Source organism: Peromyscus californicus, unplaced genomic scaffold (assembly GCF_007827085.1).
Source record: "Peromyscus californicus insignis strain IS unplaced genomic scaffold, ASM782708v3 Scaffold_7__1_contigs__length_154581171, whole genome shotgun sequence".
Taxonomy (NCBI): Eukaryota; Metazoa; Chordata; class Mammalia; order Rodentia; family Cricetidae; genus Peromyscus; species Peromyscus californicus.
The window spans coordinates 92,882,973-92,904,592 of record NW_026294595.1 but is presented as its reverse complement, the minus strand read 5'-3'; the positions used below and the strand labels follow the sequence as shown (position 1 = coordinate 92,904,592).

At 43.3% G+C, this 21,620-nt stretch overlaps 1 protein-coding gene across 2 annotated transcripts in view; it reads right to left on the bottom strand.

Moving 5' to 3' along the window:
- Window positions 1-363: 363 nt before the first annotated feature.
- Window positions 364-21,620, bottom strand: part of Bub1b (BUB1 mitotic checkpoint serine/threonine kinase B) — a 58,849-nt gene continuing 37,592 nt past the window's right edge. For both annotated transcript variants that reach the window (XM_052725708.1, XM_052725709.1), the window contains exons 15-24: window positions 18,894-19,168; window positions 17,964-18,097; window positions 17,072-17,212; window positions 15,851-15,951; window positions 10,409-10,558; window positions 8,949-9,091; window positions 6,960-7,131; window positions 5,692-5,798; window positions 4,200-4,353; window positions 364-3,490 (exon numbers count right to left, since the gene is read on the bottom strand). In XM_052725708.1, coding sequence (XP_052581668.1) covers window positions 3,446-3,490; window positions 4,200-4,353; window positions 5,692-5,798; window positions 6,960-7,131; window positions 8,949-9,091; window positions 10,409-10,558; window positions 15,851-15,951; window positions 17,072-17,212; window positions 17,964-18,097; window positions 18,894-19,168 — 1,422 coding nt within the window. In that variant the 3' untranslated portion in view covers window positions 364-3,445. The remainder of the gene's footprint in view (window positions 3,491-4,199; window positions 4,354-5,691; window positions 5,799-6,959; window positions 7,132-8,948; window positions 9,092-10,408; window positions 10,559-15,850; window positions 15,952-17,071; window positions 17,213-17,963; window positions 18,098-18,893; window positions 19,169-21,620) is intronic.

Here is a 21,620-nt window from a genome sequence, read left to right as displayed (position 1 = left end):
CCAACCTCACTCTGCAAATCTTAAAACGGCAGCAATTAGACAAAAAACATCACATGACCAGGTAAGTTGAAAGGGCTTGCTGGGCAGTGGAGCTCGCCTTTAATCCCAGCACTCGGGAAGCAGAGCCAGGCGGATCTCTGAGTTCGAGGCCAGCCTGGGCTACAGAGTGAGATCCAGGAAAGGCGCAAAGCTACACAGAGAAACCCTGTCTCGAAAAAACAAACAAACAAAACAAAACAAAAAAAAGGGGGGCTTTGTATCTACAGCACACAGTGGCACCCCACTGTTTCAGCTGAGCCTGAACCCAAATTTAGTATTCACAGAAATAAAGAGTACACTTCTGAAACAACGCTTTCGGAGATAGTCTCTATAAGTAGCCCAGGCTGACCTCAACCTCGAGGTCCTGCTCAGTCTCTGTATTACAGGCCTGCACACCACACCTGGCCTGACTTTAATTTGAAGGTATAACCTAGACAGTGAAATATATCACAGTGTGAATTTAATAGTCAGTTAGCATGTCAAAGCAGAATAAAATGGCACACTACAGTGAGATCAAGAGCTAAGGACAGACACTAACCTCAGAACCAATATGATCGGTCTCTGAATCTGTAGCCACTCCCTCCCAGTATTTTCACCTTTGAGAATTATAGATGTTGCTGGATGCAGGGCAGCAGACACAAAGCCCCTTGCTCACAAGGGGTTTGCAATCTAGCGGTCTGGACAACCTCAGTGTCAGGGAGAGGCTGACACAGGGCCTCCCAGGAGCAACGGCAGAAGCCGATGGTTTGGTGGGGAAACAGCCCATTTGCCGATGTTCACCTCACGCTTATCAACCATCCTTTCATTACCGACAGAATCAGCGTGTGACAACTCAAGATCTTATTCAGAAGCAGTCTTTTTAAATTCATAGTTTTATTTATTTGTGTGTGTGTTGTCCACAAAGACAACTTGCAAGAGGTGGTTCTTCCTTCCACCACGGGGCCCAAGGATCTACCTCAAGTCCTCAGGCTCAGTGGCCAGGCCTTGCACGTGCTGAACCACCTCTATGAACACACTCATGCACATATGCACATGGCATTTGCACAGGTGTGGAGGTCAGAGAACAACCTTCAGGAGCTGGTCCTCTTCTTCCACTATGTGGGTTCCAGGGATCAAACTCCGGCTGTTAAGCCTGGAGTAAGCGCCTTCGCCCCACCTAAATTTTTTATTTTTAAAAAGCCGGACTGTGCGTCATTCAATCCCTTGTTTACAGACAAAACAAAGCGTAATAGTGACAGAAACGGTGGTTTTAGAAGCGTGTATCTAACAGATCACAAGGCATTTAGACTCAAATGAATTTTCAGCATACTACAAGTACAAGTTCAGCTACATTCTCTTTAACGATTTTAAAATGAAGAACCGAGGGCTGGCTCAGAGGTTAAGAACACTTGCTGCTCTTGCAGAGAACCTGCGTTTCCAGCACCCACCCACATAGTGGCTCACACCATCCATTAACTCCAGTTCCAGGGGATCCAAGACCTTCTTCTGACTTCCATGGGCACCAGGAATGCATGCAGTGCACAGACATGCAGGCAAAACACTCAAACACAGAAAATAAATAAATCTTTAAAAAAGTAAGTAAAAATGAGGACCTGGGTTTGATTCCTGGCACCCACATGGCAGCGAATGACTAGCGGGCAAAATGCCCATAAACATAAAAGAAACAAATCTTTAAGAATAAACAAACAAAAAAGATAAAACTTCCTAAATTTCTCAGGCATTTATTTATTTCTGAGGCAGGATACTGGCTGTCCCAGAACTGGCTCTGTAGACCAGGCTGGCCTTGAACTCAGAGATCTACCTGCCTCTGCCTCCGGAGTGCTGGATTAAAGGCATGCGCTGCCGCCACCACCCGGCCAAACAAGTTTTTTAAATTGTTGTTTTTATGTGGATTGGTGTTTTGCCATGGGTGTGAACTGCCATGTGGGTGGTGGGAATTGAACCTGGGTCCTCTGGAAGAGCAATCAGTGCTCTTAACCACTGAGCCATCTCTCCAGCCCCACCTTAACTGTTTTTAAAACACAAGCTAGAAGTGACTGCTTGCCTCAGGTCCTATCATCTCTAAGATGTCTGGGTGTCACTTGGGTCACCCCACTGGGGACGATGAGTCTTGAAGCAAGGCAGGCAGTGTGAGCACACCATAGCAATGTCTGGGTAATATACATTCTTAAGAGAAGCTTCTCAGCTAGAGAATATTTAATTGTAGAAAAGACTGCCAAACTGGCTTCGAAGAATGAACCTGCTAGTGAGTGGTTGCTTCCTGATCTCACCAGTGTATTTTTCTTTAATATATAATCTACATGTTTAAAATATACATATCAGGCTTTATGAGTGTTGTGCCTGCATGGATATATGCACACCACACGTGTGCCTGGTGCCCTCAGAGGTCAAAAGAGGGTGCCGGATCCCCTGGAACTGGAGTAACAGATGGTTGTGAGCCACCATGTGGGCCCTGGGACCAAACCTAGTACTTCTGGAAGAGCAACAAGTACTCTTAACCTCTGAGTCATGTCTCCAGCCCCTCACCGACACAATTTTCATTCTTGTAAATGATGATATAGTTTCAATGTATTTCATTAGTGGACGTTGAAGTTCTCATTTATATGTCTTAATAGGATGTTCATTTCCTGTCTCTGTTCTGTTTTTCTTCGTTTTTCAAACTTTGGTAAAAGGTTTTATTTATTTAGATACTATTCTAGGTATTGGAGTTGAGAACTAAAGTCAATTCCTGTCTTAAAGAGTTTAAATTATAGTAGAGGGATATGGAAAAGGAGTTGGTATACACAAGAACACACGAGGATCACTTCTGTGTGCACAAGCTGGTGAAAGGTGCAATGAAAAGTACACAGGGCCCAGGAGCAGGAAGTGACAGTGAACCTACGGGATGCTACTCTGCATAAGGAGGTCAGCGAGGACGGCGCAGAGCAGAGGGGATTTAGAAGACGCCTGATGGAGGAAGTAAACAGTCACCCACAGAGCTGGAAACGAATTACTTGTACTTTTGGAAACAAAGGCTCATCCATACAGCAGCTTGGCTGCCTAGCCTGCTGAAGAATTCCTAGTGGAAGTTTATGTTAAAGGCTCTAAATTTCCTGGGTCAATGTAGGAAGCTGAGGACTAAGGAGAGCAGAGGAGAGGGGCTTGATTACAGACATTCTTAGAGCAATAACAGTGACAACTATGGGGAAATCAGGTGCTAGATGGAGGAACATTAGATAACTCTGATGTTTTAATATGAAACAAACAACTAGATGATCTTCATTACCCTTACTAAAAGAACAAGCCCTCAAGGCCAAGGACAGCTTGTGCTCCTCTCTGGGGCCGGCCGGGGTCTCTTCAGACTTCCTCTCTTCCCGATCAGTCCGCATTTCAGAGTCCTCTATGTTCTGACTCCTGCTTCCTCAAGTCAAGCCAAACCGTCTTCTAGCCCCTCGGCAGTCCTCACTTCCTTCTGCACGAAATGACAGAAAGGTGAGTATTCCATTCCAAAAGGTTGGTAAAGGCTTTGAGCAACTACAGAAGAAAACTGCAAATACTCAGATGTAAGCCATGTACAAAACACAACTTCGGAACTTAAGAAAAGTTGGTCTTATGCGCATCATTTGACCTGCTTTCCATCTGGACACCTGCTAAAGGCCAGAGACACCTGAAGAAATGGCCAGCCAGCTGGCTTGTTATAACCCAACGGTAGCTGTTCTAAATCTAGGACACATAAGTTTCCATGGTAAAACAATTCCTCTCCAAAATTAAATCATTCATCTTAGTATGCAAATGTAGATGAAATGCCAGAAGCACAAATTTAACAAAAACTATTTTATTATAAAATCTATGGTGAGTGCAAGAGTCCATGTTATAAAATCACAAGAGAGAAGCAGAGGGAAAGTAGAAACAAACGGTTAAAAAGTACCCATTTGTATGGAATCCATTTTGACTAAAACAGGTGAGGCAGCCAGGCACAGTGTTCTGCTAAGAACTGTGCCACTTTGAGTAAACTCTGGCAGAAAAGGACTGGTAGTGTGGCTAAGTGTCCCCAAATTAAATGACAGCATCTACAGGCCAGCTTCCCACAGTACATGCAGCTTAGGCAGAGATCTGAGAGACGTGATTGCCTGACTTGCTGAAGGAGCAAAGCTCCAGGACTAAATAAATACTTTCCCCACCTTCCACAAGGCTTTGTCCAGGTGACTGTGGAATGTGGTGTCAAAAACCCCGTTCACTTCCGCTGCAAGTTCCCTCAGAACCGATACTGTGGACTCATTGGTGGCATTCAGAATCCGCACAAAGAATTTATTCCATAATTCACCGTTCTTTAGCCTAATAAAATATAAAAATCATTTCTATCAAGATCAGGCATATGAAGATTAGAATTCTTTTTCAGTTGAACTCGGCAGTACATTCCTGTGCCAAAGTGATGTAGGTAATACCTAGAAATCTAAGGCTGGAGATCATTCAAACACCCTTTTGAAAGCACAGGGAAGAACTACAGACATTAGTCTCCCATGGCGATGGGGAACGCACATGACCGGAAGGCCAGTCTCACCCAAGCCTGCAGACCTCTTCTGCGTGCCGAGACGCAGTAACTTTCCTCACTCCCACCTCAGGGTCTGTCATCCCCACAGTTCTGAGAATCCTCAACTTGATTAAAGCAACGTCTTACTTACTCTCCTTGTCTTTCATCTGAAAACATCCATTGCTGTAGAGGGTAGGGGTGTGAGGAAAGGCCAACTCACCCCATTCACTTCTGCTTATGTTAGCTACACCTAGCTGGTCCATAGCTAACTGGAGATGCCTATTAATCCTCCACAGCTCAACGTATGTGTCAAGCTATTTCACTAACTTATTTATTTTTACTGTTGTTTGAGACAAGGTCTCATTGCGTAGTCCTGGCTGGCCTTGAACCTCTTCCTCTTAAGTGCTGGGATTAAAGGCATGAGCCACCATCTCAGGCTCAAACCCAAGAGACAAATGTGATTGGCCAAGTTCTAAATCAAATGAAGAAGAAAATACAACTTAATGTTCTGGAGAGCAAAGTGGGAAAGGGGCATAAAATCTTCAACACTGATTTAAAGTGAAGACCAACTTAAGGTCGGGCACAAGTCATTCCTTGGTGAGCTCCTGCTGGGGAGCCACTGGCGGAGAGAACCTGAAGCAGCGTGTGCTGCCCACCAGGTGCACAAGCAGGCCCGAGGAGTCCTGGCTTCTGACAGATCCTTCATTTCTGCACCAGGAGACTCTGCTCTATGCCTTGGTTCTACCTACTCCTTAAGTAAATAATAGTCTGAAATCAGTAGATAATTTGGAAATTTAACTCTCTTCAAAAGATAATTAACTTTTGATAAACACAGCTGTTAAAAAGACTAATACCAATCAGTTAGAAAATTATTCTTCTAAATGTTTCTAATATTTCTAAACCAAGAAACTTCCATACTCCTATATGATATAGCAAGGTTCAGAATGCCCTAAAGTCGAAGGAGTCTATGTCTTGGTTTCAGTTGGCAATTCCTTCCCCCTGTACTCGGTGCTCAGCAGACAGTCTAGCAAACGCAGAGAAAAATCACTTGGTTTAGGGAACTAAGGTTACCTCCACAGCAGAAACTGCTGGAGAGGGGGAACTATGGGAATGGGCGGAGCCCTGCAGGATCCAGTACTTACTCAGAAGTAGTTTGGCTGAGTCTCCAGAGGAGCCCATCCCAGAAGACATGCAGGTGTTCCTTGAACAACAATAAGTGTGCTAGGTCTGCTATACCCAACAGATCTACCTGAAATCACAAAACGTATCATGAGCTAAAGTTGTCTCTGCTTCTATTATGAACTTATTTATATAAGAGTTGAAAAGCACAACAGAGCTTAACTGTGTATTTTATGACACATTTTAGTAGATGTTCTTATCTTTACAGGATGGGGGGAAGCCTCTCAAAGACATGATCAGATATAACCTAAGGAATTTATTATTATTATTATTATTATTATTATTATTATTATTATTATTATTATTAGTTTTTGCAAGACAGAGTTTCTCTGTGCAGCCTTGGCTGTCCTGAAACTCACTCTGCAGACCAGGATGGCCTTGAACTCACAGACATCCTCCTGCCTCTGCCTGCCAAGTACTGGGATTAAAGGCATGTGTCACTACCACCTGCTAAGGGATTATTTTTAAGAGCCAAAGACAACAGATGACCTGGATTACCAAATCACATCAGCACACCTACTCCATTCTACGTGGACTCCAGCTGGGATCCAATGTGGCCCACATGACCACTTCAGGTACATGCTACATATCCCATCAGCAAATACCTTATGTCCAGAGCTAAGTCAGAAGCCGTGTTTGCATCTAATACAATCATATAAGACACTTCACATTTGTTCTAGTGTTCTTTTCATGCAAATCACTGCACTGAATCTTCACCAGTCTGATGTATAAAGAACAGAGGTTTATTATCTTTAGTGTAGAGTGAAAAGCAAAGAGAATTACTCATAAGAGATGGCATGGGGCCGGGCGGTGGTGGTGCACACCTTTAATCCCAGCACTCGGGAGGCAGAGGCAGGCGGATCTCTGTGAGTTCGAGGCCAGCCTGGGCTACCAAGTGAGTTCCAGGAAAGGTGCAAAGCTACACAGAGAAACCCTGTCTCGAAAAACCAAAAAAAAAAAAAAAAAAAAGAGATGGCATGGATGGTGAGCAACAGAAATGACCGAGCACTTAAGTTACTAAGTTATGTATTTGCACGTGTATGTTTATATTCTTGAGTGCTGGGACAGAAAGACTATTCTCTCTGAGTTGCAAGGTGACACAGTATTTGGAAATGAGGCCACCTTTCCTAGGCAAGTCAATGGCAGTCAATACTAGCTTTCACAGCTTATCTAGACAAGGAAGAGGGTATGAAATACTCTTCGTGTTTGCTCAGGCTTCTCTTCCACTTACCTGGTAGGGAGAAGAACAGTTCTCCAGGATCTTTTGTCCTTCCAGGGTCTGTATAGTCCGAAAGCCACTGAAGGAAAAAGCATCTAGCTGTACCCTCAGGTCAACACTGCAGGAGAAGTCCACGATCTTCACAGCATGATCCTTCTGATTGCAATCATAGGGGTCGTGGATTCTGAGGCCAGATTCAAGAGGAGATATAAAACAGGCTGTGAAAGCAGCTGCAGAGCTGGCCTGCCTTTTTTTTTTTTTTTCTTTTAGGACTGCAGGTGTGTCTTAGCCTTGCCAACAGTACCCTCCAGTGGTTAGATATGAAAATGCACACGTTGGCAATGCCAGCCCAATGGGTTAAGTTTGGTTTGGCTTGACTACACAGAATCTATCGAATGTAAACCACAGTGCATGGCCACCACAGGACATTCTCAAGTTTTTATGCTATGCAGTACGTAATGGAATTAGAAGCTGGCTCTGTTCCATGCAGGTGATATTGCCCTTGTTACTGGAATAGGTGGGCTTTCCAAGTAGCAAAGACTCTTCCTCTAAAGTGTAATGAAAAACAATTTAGAAGGTTCTTTTCTAGTGAGCTGCTGTCTGTATTGTAAAACTTCCTGTTTCAATTACACCAACACCATATTTCCCCTTACTTTTTTTGGTAACCCCATCTCCTACTTCCTAAGAAAGTACTTCAAAACACAAACTTCCTATCAAGTAAGTATATTTCATAGACTAGTGATTTGCTATGAGTATCCAGGAACAATCTGCCTGAGAGAAGACAACAATGATTCTTTTCACTTGTTCCTTTGTGTCTTTTCTCTCCCAGTTGGTTCCTGCAGTTCCTCCCTGGTACAAACGCAAGTCTTAAATCCAGCCTTTCTCCGACCTGAAGCACATGCCTCTGCATTGACAGGAGTTTCGAATTTACAGCAGCTCCCATTTTCCCTTGGCACAGATCCAACTTAATTTTGTTTTCTGAAACTATGATGATGACTTAAAACATTTGTCCTAAGCTTGAGAGGTTGTTTCCAGATTAATGAAGAGCATGACCGTTCTCTAGCTCTTTCTCTACTCAGCCAAGGGCAAAACCTCTCCTCCTCCCCACATCCCTGGGAATCAAACCCAGCTTAGCAATCTCTTTACTGCTCATAATACTATCACCCTTGGACCTCATCTTTCTCACAAGTTATGTAAGCAATAAACTGACTGATTTCCAAAGTCTCTTTCTCGGGGACTGGATATGGCTTATTGGTTAAAAGCACTTGTTGCTCTTGCAGAGAACCATGGCTCAATTTCTAGAATCTACATGGTGGTACACAACCATTCATAACTCCAGCTCCAGGGATCCTATGCCCTCTCCTGACCCCCAGCAGCATCAAGAATGCATGTGGCGCACACCCACACAATCAAATACTCACATATAAAAAAATAAAATAAAATACATAGTGGGGGTGGTGGCATAGGCCTTTAATCCCAGCACTTGGTAGGCAGAGGGAGGCAGATCCCTGTGAGTTCGAGGCCAGCCTGGTCTACAGAGTGAGATCCAGGACAGCCAGGACTACACAGAGAAACCTTGTCTGGAAAAACAAAAAACAAACAAAAATATATATACACATATATGTATATATATATATATATATATATATGTATGTATAAAATAAAAAATAATAAAAAGGCTCTTTCTTGCTTTTAATATCTTACGACTCTATAAAATATTTCCTGTCAAATTTGTTAAATAAGAGATAAAGTTGAAGCCCAGGGCCTTATGCATGCAAGGCAAGCATCCTACCACCTACATGTTCACAGACATAGGGTCCATTCCCAGAACCCACATGGCGGCTTACAAACATCTGTAACTCCAGTGGGCACCAGGCATGCAAGTGGTACACAGACAAACCAACAGAGAAAACACGTACACACCTTTTTTAGGCATTACTATGACAATTATCCATGTTTTCAAAAAAATGTAGCCAATGTAGGGAAATAAAAAGGACCCACCTGTTTCTTAGGATCAGACTCCTTGGACTCAGGTCTCCATGAACTATTTCAGCTTTGTGGAGCTTCTCCACTATTGTCAAGAGGTTATAAATAATCAAGACTATTACTTCATGAGACACAGATTCACTGTGTTGGAGAAGATCCTGGAAACAGAAGACAGAACCGTTTCTCCAGCTGGTGCATCTGCAGCACTGTCCCCTGCCGACCGCCGCGTTTCCTTCCGCTCCCCACTAGAGTGCAGGCCGGACCCTGGTCCCACTTTAACTGGGGTCTCCTGAAGACTGGAAGGGTTTAAGGAGACTGGACGAAGAGCATGAAGAAAAGGGAAAGGTGCTTGCCGCCAAGCCAGAAGACCCTTTGATCCCTGGAATCTACACCGTGGGTGGACAGAGGACCGACTCCTGCACACATTCTCTGACCACCACAAGCACGTGCATGCTCACCTACACGTGAACACACTAACACAAAGCATTGAAAACCTCAAGAACACAGGAAAGAGTAAAATGACATATTGTGTCTGTATTTTAAAAAAGGATGCAGGGGAGGCAGAACAGTCAAGACAAAAATTTTATTTTGCTTAAAATGAGTTGATAATTATTCTAGTTAGGTGACTCATTCATCCCCCCGCCCCCCAGGATAAATGTTAAAAAATACCAAATAGGTACTCCACTGGAAAAGGAGGCTGGGGAGGTAGCTCAGTGGTAGAGTGATTGACTAGGATGTATGGACCCTGGTCAATGCCCAGCACCGAACACCAACCAGAACCCCTCAAAAGAAAAACAACAACAAAAAAAGCTAGATGTGGTGGCACACACCTTTAATCCCAGCACTCAGGAGGCAGAGGCAGGTGGATCTCTGTGAGTTCGAGGCCAGCCTGGACTACAAAGTGAGTTCAGAGAAACCTTGTCTTGAAAAACCAAAAACCAAACCAAACCAAATCAAACCAAAAACAACGACAAAAAACCCCCAACCAGCCAACAAAGTCCCACCTGAGAAAAGAGTCACCAATACTTTTAAAGGTCAGTCAGGTCTAAGCATTTACCACCAAGTCTGCTGACTTATGTCTGATCTCTGGAGCCCATGGAGAGAACTGACTTGCAATTATCCTCAAACTTCCACATGGATATCATGGCACACACACAATAAAAGTTAAAAAAATAAAAATGAAAAACTGGTCTATTTCTAGATGATTGAAAGGAATTTTGTATTAAGTATCTTAACAATTGAACTACATTTACTTATTTGTGTGTGTCTATGCACATGCCATGATATGAGAGTGGAAACCAGAGAATAATTTACAGGATTTAATTCTCATCATCACAATTTGGGTCCTGGGGATCACACTCAGGTCACTGGACTTGGCAGCAAGTGCCCCGACTGCGAGGCACCTCACCAGCCCTGTATGAAATGTCTTTCATCCATTTCATTCTAAGTGCTATGTTTTGGGTATTCTCACAAACCTGAAGGGTGCAACACTTGACATACTGGTAGGAGACGATATGCCCGTCTTGGTACTGATAGTAGCTGCACAGCTGGTCAGAGTCCTCGTTTAGACGGTCCTTTAACTTGAGGCTGATGTAAAAATCCCAGGGGATAGGTTGAACAGAGGCCTGTAAGACAGAACACTTAACATGTGAAGGCAATCAGAATATGTGGTGATGGCGGACAGCCTGAACACACAATTGGAGACAGGGTCTCACTACGGCCTAGAACTCTCATATAGACCAGGTAAGCCTTGAACTCATAGAGATCCACCTGCCTCTGCCTCCTGCGATAAAAAGTGCCCTGTTGGAAAACACGTCTTAGTCATAAAGAACAAAATCATATTATTTGTAAGAAAGTAGATAGAAATGGAGACTATGTTAAGTAAATAAGCCAGACACAGAAAGACAAACACCCTGTGTTTTCTATTTAACTATATATGCATGAAAGCAGGAGGGAACTGTGAGGGAACAGCAATGGGGAGAGGGGGACAGAAGGGGAGCAAGGATGAGCAAAGTACAATGTACACACACAAACACACACACCCACCCGTATATTATAACGAAACCCACTATTTTGTATGCTAACTAAAACCAACCAACCAACCAACCCAAAACACAATACTAACAATAAAAACTGCAGAACTTAGGAGGAAGAGGCAGAGGACTAACTAACATAAATTTAGTCTAGTCTGGTTGTGGGAGCCCGTTCTCGGGTTCCTCGTGGCTTTACCCAGCAGGTCCACATAGAGGATGATTAGGACCACGGGCCTGAGTGCAGGTGTCTGGGATGGTCTGCACTTGGCTGTGCTGGGGGAGGGGGTCTTTCGCTCCACCCCTTGGCGTCTCTATAAATACCCTGGGGCAGAGACAGCCGGGGCCTGTTGGAATAAGTTCCAGGTCCTCTCGAGGCTATCCTTTATTTTCTGTTTATCTCCACAATTTAAATCCTTCTATCTAATATTTTCTGCTGCTCACACTCAAGAAAACTCTGGAGAGCTGTGGGGTTGGTGGGTAAATGCCCCACACCTGGTCTACATACTGAGTTCCAGATCAGCTCGGGCTTCAGAGTGAGACCCTGTCTAAAACAAACGAACAAACAAAAGCAACAAAACCTCTACCTTTCTCCCAGCCTGTCTTAGCGCCTGTTCTATTGCTGTGAAGAGGCGCCATGACCGAGCCAACTTTGATAAAGAAAACATTTAATTGGGGGCGGCATACAGTTCCAGAGGTTTAGTCTATTAAAATCAAGGCAGGCAGACATGCTGCTGGAGAAGTAGCTGAGAGTTCTACATCCTGATGCTTGGGTGGGGAGGAGCGAGGAGAGACTGACTCTGGGTCTGGCATGGGTTTTTGAAAGCTAAAGGCCCACCCCAGTGATATATTTCCTCCAACAAGGCCACACCCACCAATCCTAACCCAATCAGAATTACATTCCCTGGTGACTAAACATTTAAATATATAAACCTATGGGGGCCATCCTTATTCAAATCACTACACAGACCTTCTGATACCCCAACAAATATAAAGTAAAACTCAATTTTAAACAGCATAATTTTGGAGCTGGAGAGATGGCTAAGCAGTTAAGAGCACTGGCTGCTCTTCCAGAGGACCTGAGTTCAATTCCTAGCAACCACATGGTGGCTCACAACCAACTATAGGGGATCTGATGCCTCTTTCAGCATAAAGGCGTACATGCAGATAGAGCACTCATATTCATAAAATAGATTAATAAATCTTTAAAAAAAAAAAAAAACATAATCTGGCCAGGCATAGTGGTGCACCCTTTAATCCCAGCACTCTACACTGGGAGTTCCAGGACAGCCAGGACCACGTAGGAAGACCTTGTCTAAAACACCAAAAACAAACCAACAAAAAACAAAGCATAACTTATAGGAAAGGACACAGGAGCAGTACAGCTCTGAAAGCTGGACAGAGAACGGAGTTAAAGCACTTAGCAGACTGACAGGAAGGCAGCCTCCGACACTGCAGAGCAGCCTCGGTACACAGACCCCACTGTAGGAAACCTGCAGCAGCAGCCAGGGGGCTGGATGCAGCCACAGGAGTGCCTGGACCACACTTAAGAGGAACTTAGTCTCCAGAGTCTCCTCCCTGGTCCTACAGCCAGGCTCAGCAACCACGTCCCCCCTCCAGAAGATCATTTCCAGGGGTACAAAGTAAAAGGCCTGGACTAGAAGGAGCCAGGCACCGTGGCTGGGGTGGAAGCTAGGAGGAAGCTTAGACATCAGAGGTCCATGTCCCTTCTCTTCTACACTACTTCTCACTCCAGCAGTCAGGCTCAGGTTCTCTGGGCAGGAAATGAGAAGCCTTCTTCCAGAGAGCTAATCAGCTCAAGAGAAGAGATGTAACAGTTGGTGAGTTTCCAATCAAATGCCCAAACTAAATCATCTACAGTGCTGCCCACGCTCTCAAAGATTCTACATACACACTAGCTTTTAGTGTCACACACCTACCCCTGAAGAGAGCAGAACACTCCAAGTTGCTAATATGAAAAACAACTTTAAACAGATAAAATGAAAACAGATTGCAGAGGAAAGAAAAAAACTGTTTTTCCTCCCTCCTTTGACAAAACAGTGTGTGTGTGTGTGTGTGTGTGTGTGTGTGTGTGTGTGTGTGTGTGTGTGTGTGTCTCGTGGCATGGTTGTAAAAGGGACAGGACAACCTGTAGGAGTTGGCAATGTTCCTCCATGCCAGTTTCAGAGATAGAACTCAGGCTGCCAGGATTGGTGGCAAGCACCTTTATCCACGGGGCCATCTTGCTGACCCAAGAAAAACAATTTATTTGAGGCCAGCTTGGTCTACAGAGTAAGTTCCAGGACAGCCAAGGCTATACATAGAAACCCTGTCTCAAAACAAAAACAACAAACAAAAACTATAAAAGAAAAACAATTTAAAACTTCATTGATATCTCAATGAAATAAAGAATATTCCCTCTGCCGGGCAGTGGTGGCACACACCTTCAATCCCAGCACTCGGGAGGCAGAGGCAGGCGGATCCTTGTGAGTTCGAGGCCAGCCTGAGCTACATTGTGAGTTCCAGGAAAGGCACAAAGCTACACAGAGAAACCCTGTCTCGAAAAAACAAAAAACAAAACAAAACAAAAAAGAATATTCCCCCTTTGAAAGAAATGTAAAACCTATAAAGAGACTGAAACTATGATAAAATAGTTAAACTATGATAAAATAGTCTTCTGAATCTACACACAATAAATAGCACAGTATGTATAATATGTTAGGTATTAGGAAAACCCAGTGATGCTTTAAAGCACGTCGGAGTGCATGTGTAGGCTATTTGCAAGTCCTGTGTCAGTCGACGTAAAGGACTTGACTGTCCTCAGAGTGGGCTCTCCAACGGGAGGGAGGTGTCTTAGAACCAATCCCCTGCAGCTGCTGAGAGAGGCCTGCACTGCAGAACGTAAGACAAGAGAGAAGCCAGAGGAATGACGACACTTACTTGTACTTCTGTCTGCCTGTGTGTGGTGGGCACCCAAGCGCAGGCGCCCTCCCAAGAGGACCGCAGGTGCTTGTGAGCTGCCCAGCGAGGGCGCTGGGTTCTCTCTAACAGCAGTAAGGGTTCTGAACCATCTCTCCAGCCCCATAAATGAGAGATGGCGTGGGGGTGGGGTAGGGGGGGTGATAGTGGTGGGGGTGATGGTGGGGGTGGGGTAGTGGGGGGGTGGGTGGGGGTGGTGGCAGGGAACGTAGAGGAAATAAGGGTTGGTAAGATGACTCAGTGGATAAAGGTGTTTTTTTCATCAAGCCCAGAACCATATGATGAGAGAGAACTGAAGCCCACAACTTGTCCTTGGATCTACACACACACACACACACACACACACACACACACACACACACACACCATAAATAAATAAATGCTAAACAAAGAAATGATTGGTCAGGAAAAACCTATACCCTAATATGAGAAATTAAAAACTGAGAAAGCAGAAAATTTAAAGAAAATGTCAAGACTGAAAGAGTCTCCAGATTGAAATGTCCACTGACGCTCCGCCCAGTACACAGGCGATAATACTTATATCAAAGTGCTTGACTGCTACGTGCCCGTGACAGGTGAGATATGGAGAGATTTCACAGTTACTGGAAATTAAAAAGACCCAAAGCTACAGGATCTCCAGGACACAGACAACAACAGGATACCCAAGAGGAGCCCCAGTGAGGGCCCAGCATCGAGGGTGTGGCAGAAGCCGGCAGTCTCGACCAGACCAACGACTCCTTGAGATGAACACTGACAAGTGAAGACTAGGGACTGAAGAGTATGTATACTTTGTGACTTACTGTGTGACATTACAGCTTCCATGCCAAGACTTTGGTTTTTCTTTTAAATTTTTATTTTGGGGGGAGGTTGCAAGGGCAGAGGGTGGATATCAAGGGATGGGGGGGATGAAAGGGATTGAGATACATGATGTGAACCACAAAGAATCAATAAAAAGTTAAAAAAAAAAAAAGAAAAAGAAAAGAAAGACAGCTGGGCGTGGTGGCACATGCCTGCAATCCAAGTATCCAGGAGGCAGAGATGGGGATTGTTGGTTTGAGGGCTACATATCCAGACCTTATTTCAAAACCCCAAAACGACTCCCACTGAGTAAAACTTTTGTTCACACAAAAGGTCTACTGCACTTCTGCAACTTGAAAGCTTGGAATGGCTGACCCCTGCCTTCATTCCCTTCGTGCTGATTCTTTTAAAACTAGCCAAAAGCTAAAGACTGTGAGGTTGGAACCCAGCCAAGAGGGAAAAGACAAAATCACCACATGAGTTAGAATAAAAACAAGTGAATGTCTATGCCCAGGTGTGCTTGGTTTGGGTTCTAGTATACCTTTTTGCAAACAAAATTGCTTTGCTGATCCTTAAAAAAAATGAAAAAAAAAAAAAAAAGATTAGGATGGCAAAAGACTTCACAAGTAAGGTTAGAGGTATGTGGCTCAGGGGTGGTGTTTGCCTATACACTGTCTGTATTCAGTTTCTAAAGCTGCAGAAAAAAACAAAACACCAAAAGCCAATCAAACAAACAACAGAAAATAAACAAGCAAAACCAAGCAAGTTTACCAAAGAAGGTTTTAAATACTAAGGGAAAAATGTAACGAAGAATTCTATATCCAATCAAACTACCAACCTATGTGTGTCAAGACTAGAATACAGCTGTCCAGGAGGAGCAGTCCACACACTCCAGGACAGAATACTTAGAATGCCTGGGCACAACAGAACCTTTACACCATCGTCCCTCACTTCTCATCTCTGATCCTGACATAGAATGGTGACTGATTTTTTGATGGCTCACAGATTTCCCAGTAAGGAGCCAGGAGACAGGTGTGACAGTACCATGAGGACACAACTGTCTTCTTTGCTTATTTACAAGGTAATGACATGACAAAGAAGCAGTCTCACCTTTATCATGGTTAACTCTGCCGAGTTTCTAGATTTCGCCCAGAATAACTTGTACTCTTCACATACTAGGTATTCCTGTTTAATGCAGTAGTCTTCGTCACCTGTTGAGAAGGTTTGATTCCATTTTAAAAAGTCACTGTGATCCTAAGTGAGGTAACCCAGACTCAGAAGGACAAACATGGTATGTACTCATTCATAAGTGGATACTAGATATAAAGCAAAGGATAACCAGACTGCAACCCACAGATCCAGGGAGGCTACCTAACAGGGAGGACCCTAGGATGACTGTGGCATATAGTAAGTTTTGGTTTTGCTCAATCACTGGGCAAGCTTTAGTGAAACATTTCACTATTAGGATAAGAATTTGTACTGTATCAAGCTAATGAAAGAAAATGCTGGCCGTACTTTCAGGAGGGAGGCTAAAATCTTTCTAGACTATGGATTAGCCTATAGAAAAATGTCTGCCGGAAATCAAACAGTGAAGGGGAAGATGAATAGGAATCTCACTTATACAACTTAAGTAAAACATAGCTCTCTGAACAGATGAAGATAGATTTCCTCTGTATTCTAGAATCTAATCAATATTTATATGTATAATTCAACTATTATTTGGCTTAAAAGGGCTTATTGGGAAATGTTATCATTTATACTATTTTCTACAGAGAAAATATTTTACTGTTTAAAATAACCCTGGACTTTTAAATTATAAAATTTCAAAACAATGTAAAAAAAAAAAGTCACTGTGAACATATGTAGGTCCTTACACTTTACCTCCTGGCTATGGGTGAGAGGTACTAGTGTATTTGCCAGTAAGGAACATTTTTCAAAATCATTTGTTTAAAAATTGAAAAGGAGCTGAACAGATAGCTCAGTAGTTAAGAGCACTAATTCTTACATAGGTCCTGGGTTTGCTCCCCAGCACCCACACGGTAGCTCACAATCATATGTAGAACCCCAATTCTAGGGAATCCAACAGGTATCACATACATGCAGGCAAAACATTCATAAAGTGAATAAATAGATCTTAAAAGATATCAAAAAAACAAAAGGAGGCAAATAAAAGTGCTATTGTTATTATGGCATGAAAATGATCAATGTGTTAACCACTAAAATGCTATTTGTTACAACCTAGGAATAGTTAGTGTTCAAGGGTTCACGGTGTTCAGATCCCTTATTTGTATGCTGTCAGATGCAAAAGGACAGGCATTCAACAATACTTACCTAACTCAATCTCCTCCCCTATCTCCAGGGTCGGCATTGGTCTATCTTCCACAGAAAACTCTGCAGAATCACTTGACTCTGGTAGGGACTTCAGCAGTTGTAGCCGATATTGTGAGCACCAGGGTGACTGAATAGCATTTTCTGTGGAGAAAAGTTGAAATAAGCATCACATATAAACTGTTTAGGGACGGATGGGTGGTAGCACATGCCTTTAATCCCAGCACTTGGGAGACAGAGGCAGGTGGATCTCTATAAGTTTGGGGCCAACTTGGTCTACAGCAGTGGTTCTCCACCAGAAGGAGTAGAATATCAGATATTTACTTTATGATTCATAACAGTAGCCAAGTTAAAGTTATGAAGTAACAACAAAATTATTTTATGGTTGCGGGTCACAACATGAGGATCTATATTGAAGGGTCTCAGCATTAGGAAGGTTGAGAAGCACTGGACTACAGAGCAAGTTCCAGCAGAGCCAAGGCTACACAGAGAAACTGTCCCAACCCCCCAAAACAAACAAACATAAAAACTGGGCGGTAGTAGTGCCCTTAATCCAGCACTTGGGAGGTAGAGGCAGGGGGATCGGAGTTTTCAGCCAGCCTGGTCTACAGTGAGTTCCAGGGCGACACAGAGAAACCCTGTCTCAGAAAAACAAACAAACCAAAGACTGGGGGTTGGGGGGAGATTCCAAGCAGACTACAAAATCATCACTGCCAATCTGACCACATTCATTTGCCTTGCGTACTTATGAGTCATGTTGAGTCACTGAGGGTTTATTTGGGAACTAACACAATTTGTGGCAACTTCACTAGTTAACAGGTCGGTCGGTCTGCTGAGGGGTATAAATGTTCACTAGGCAGATTCAGAAGCTTGCCCATAGGCTGGATGGATCTACCTGTGGTGTCATTAGTCAGCTCCAGCTTCTCGGGAAGCTGAAGGCCTTTGATGGAGGAGGTACTCGTAACTGAAGCGGAGGATCCAGAGAAGCCGGATGAGTGTGTGGCTTCACGACTGTCTTCAATAATCGGGCTGCAAGAGACAAAAGTGAGCTGTCCTCAGGGAGAGTACACACCAACTCACGTTAGAATTTTGGAATTTCTTCACCAAGATTCATTTCCTTTTCTGAGTGTTTTGCCTGCATGTGTGGAAGTGTACCAACGGGAGGGCAGAGCCTGCAGAGGCAGAAGAGGATGTCAGACCCCCTGGGACTGGAGTTAGAGGGCTGTGAGGCTGGGAACTAAACCCGGTATCTCTGCAAGAGCAGCAAGTGCTTGTAACCACTAAGCCATCTTTAATCTATAAATTTTACATTGAACTCATTTTGTAATAAAATTTCTTTTAAAATAATTTGTAGTTGCTATGATTTTTTAGTCTCATTTTTAAAGCACATCACTTTCCCAAATCAGAAATAGATGAAAAAAAATGTTTATTTGTTTATTGTATGTAGATTAAGTGTTCTGCTCACATGTTTGTGCACAATGTGTATGCCTGGTACCTACAGAGGTCAGAAGAAGATAATGGATACTCCAAAACTGGAGTCATGAGAGTTGTGAGTGCCCATGTGGGTGCTGGGCATCAAACCCAGGTCCTCTACAAGAACAAGTGCTCTTAACTGCTGAACCATCTCCTTCTGTACCTTGGAGTCTCATCACATCAAAATTTACCTCTTTTAATCCTCAAATCCAAACTGATCAGTCAACTTTGCTGACATTATACCTGAGACAGACAGACTTTCTTTTTAAGCATCTGGAAGACAGTAAGAGCCTGGGGCCTGCTCACTGTAACAGGTAGGCACACAGACCAAGAGAGTAAACCCTCCAATCACCTCAGCTTCTTCACGCTGAGGGTCTGGTTATAGAGAGTGGTCTGTGCAGTGAGACAGCCCTCGGTGGTCTTCCCATCAAGATCCTCTTCCTGCAACAGTCTCTCAGGACCGGAAGGAACCCCCTTCAAGGACAGTATCTCAGGGAAAGGAGTAGACACAAAACGAGCTGCTCTAGCAAAGTCACAAGTGTCCTCGGGGTTGGGACAAATGGTCGCGTTACTGAAACCTGTGATGATGGCATCTTCACTCAAAGGTTCAATCCCTGTGAGTTCATCCTAAAATTTAAAAAACGGAAAAACTGTTCAGCAAACACGTGAATGGCATATATATATACTTAGACATCAGATCATTGACATGAGATTTAGAAATAACATACCAGGATGTCTAGTTAAAGACAATTTAAAAAGCATAGTACAGCATTAAGGAGAATGATTTTGTACTTCATTAAAAACTATACTGTGAGGGCTCTGCACACATGGAAAAACGGCTTAACGGCCTCTCCCAGACAACCTTACCTGCAAACTGATGCACTGATACTACTCTTCTCACTTAGAAAGTATTCTGGGGGCTAGAGGGATGGCTCAGAGAGTACTGGATGCCTTTCCAGAGGACCCGGGTTCAACTAGCACCTATGCAGGCCATGCAGCTCCAAGGGGTTTGGTACCCTCTCTGGCTTCCACAGGTACCCCACCCCACACGCATATACACACACACACACACACACACACACACACACACACACACACACACACACACACACACACGCCTGCACACGGCATTCACTTACATAACCATAATAACCATACATATACACAAAGATAAAAATACTCTTTTAAAAACTTCTTTAAATGTCGGATGTCATGGCACACACTTTTAACCCCAGCACTCAGGAGGCAGAGGCAGGCAGCTCTCTGAGTTCAAGGCTAGCCTGGTCTACAAAGTGAGTTCCAGAAGAGCCAGAGCTACATAATGAGACCTTGTTTTGAAAAATCAAATTAAAAGAAAAAAAATTCTTTAGAAACCAGGATGGTCAGAATACAGGTTGTAGTTTTTAGTTCATTAATCTGAGCTGTGTACGAGTGTGTGAGCCACGGCACGCACGTGGGAGTCAGAGGGCGATTTGTATCAATTTTTTCTCCTCCCACCATATGGGTCCTGGGGGGGAGGTTTCAGAACTGGCAGCAAAGGCCACCAAGCTGTCTTGCTGGCCCCACAATGTCTATTTATTAGAAATTAGCCAAGAGGCTAGGACTTAACTCAGTGAACAGAGTCACTTAAATATTCATGGGTCCTAAACCCAAAAACTAGGAGGAAAATGTAAGAAAGCTCAAACAAGCCTTCCAGATTATTCCCTATTTCTCACTACTCAAAACTATTTTAAAATAGACATAAACTTTTATGAACACTAAAATATTCTGATAAATATTTCTAAAATTATTAAGTAGTTGAGAGGTTAAAAACTAAGGAGTTTTTTTTTTGGTGGGAGGGGGTTCGAGACAGGGTTTCTCTGTGTAGTTTTGGTGCCTGTCCTGGAACTCACTCTATAGACCAGGCTGGCCTCGAACTCACAGAGATCCTCCTGGCTCTGCCTTTCGAGTGCTAGGATTAAAGGTGTGTACCGCCCAGCTTTTCTTTTTTCTTTCTTTCTTTTTATGTATTGACTAACTGCCCTTAAAGAGTAAACCACCTTATATATTTACCTACAATATAGGAAATGCCCGCTTGATTCAACCCTTGTAGATACTAGATTTATAATAAAACATTTAAACTGGGTAGCCAGCCTGGTCTACAGAATCAGTTCCAGGACATCCAGGGCTTCGCAGAGAAACCCTGTCTGGAAAAACAAAAACCAAACCAAACAAAATTTAAAGTAAAATAAACTACTATTTATGGATCTATCTATTCGTTTAGACATTTTAAATATGACTGGAGGGGCACTAAAATTTAAGTGGGTACTTCTTAACAAAAGCCAAGCAAGAAGTTACAAAGGGAAAGGGGAAGAGAGAGAGAGGGAAGGAGGGAGGGAGGAAGCAAGGAAGGGAGGGAGGGAGGGAGAGACATGAAGGAGAAGGACAGCCCCTTTAATATCCAGGCTATCACCGAGTAGCTGACCTGATCAAGGCCGAGCCTCCCCTCCCCAGTCCACCAGGTATTGGGCGGTGTGCTTCAGAACAAAGTCTATCTTAGTGACCCTTCAGTCAGCGTGCTTTCATAGCGACCCGGGAACTAACTATCAGAAGTACAGAGGGACTTTCCCAAATCATTTAAAACAAAGGGAAAAATAATGCTTAAGAGTCCTTCTCCAGAAATTTAAATCGCATAAACTTGGAATGGGACCTGAGTATCTTACTTCAGTCATAAAAGTCACCCATGGCACTTCTGGGTCATTGGAAATTTCTATATTTTGGATATAAAATTAATTTTATATTAAATATTAATATTTTAGATATAAAATTGGATATAGCATTAATATGCACATGTAAAAATCTATCTAGGTATGTAATCTGTGTACTTAACTAGATATAATATATATCTCAAGGAAGTAAATAAGAAGAAAAGAGTATTTTAAAAAATGTCTCCAAATGACTTTGCTCATTTTCTTGGTTGTGGAGTAAGTTCTGTCACTGGAACCACTCATCACATCCCCAGAAAAAAATCTTTGAATTAGACACATCAGTCCTCCTCAAGCTCCCAAGTGCCCAGGTGCTAGTTTGCCGAGAAGCATGC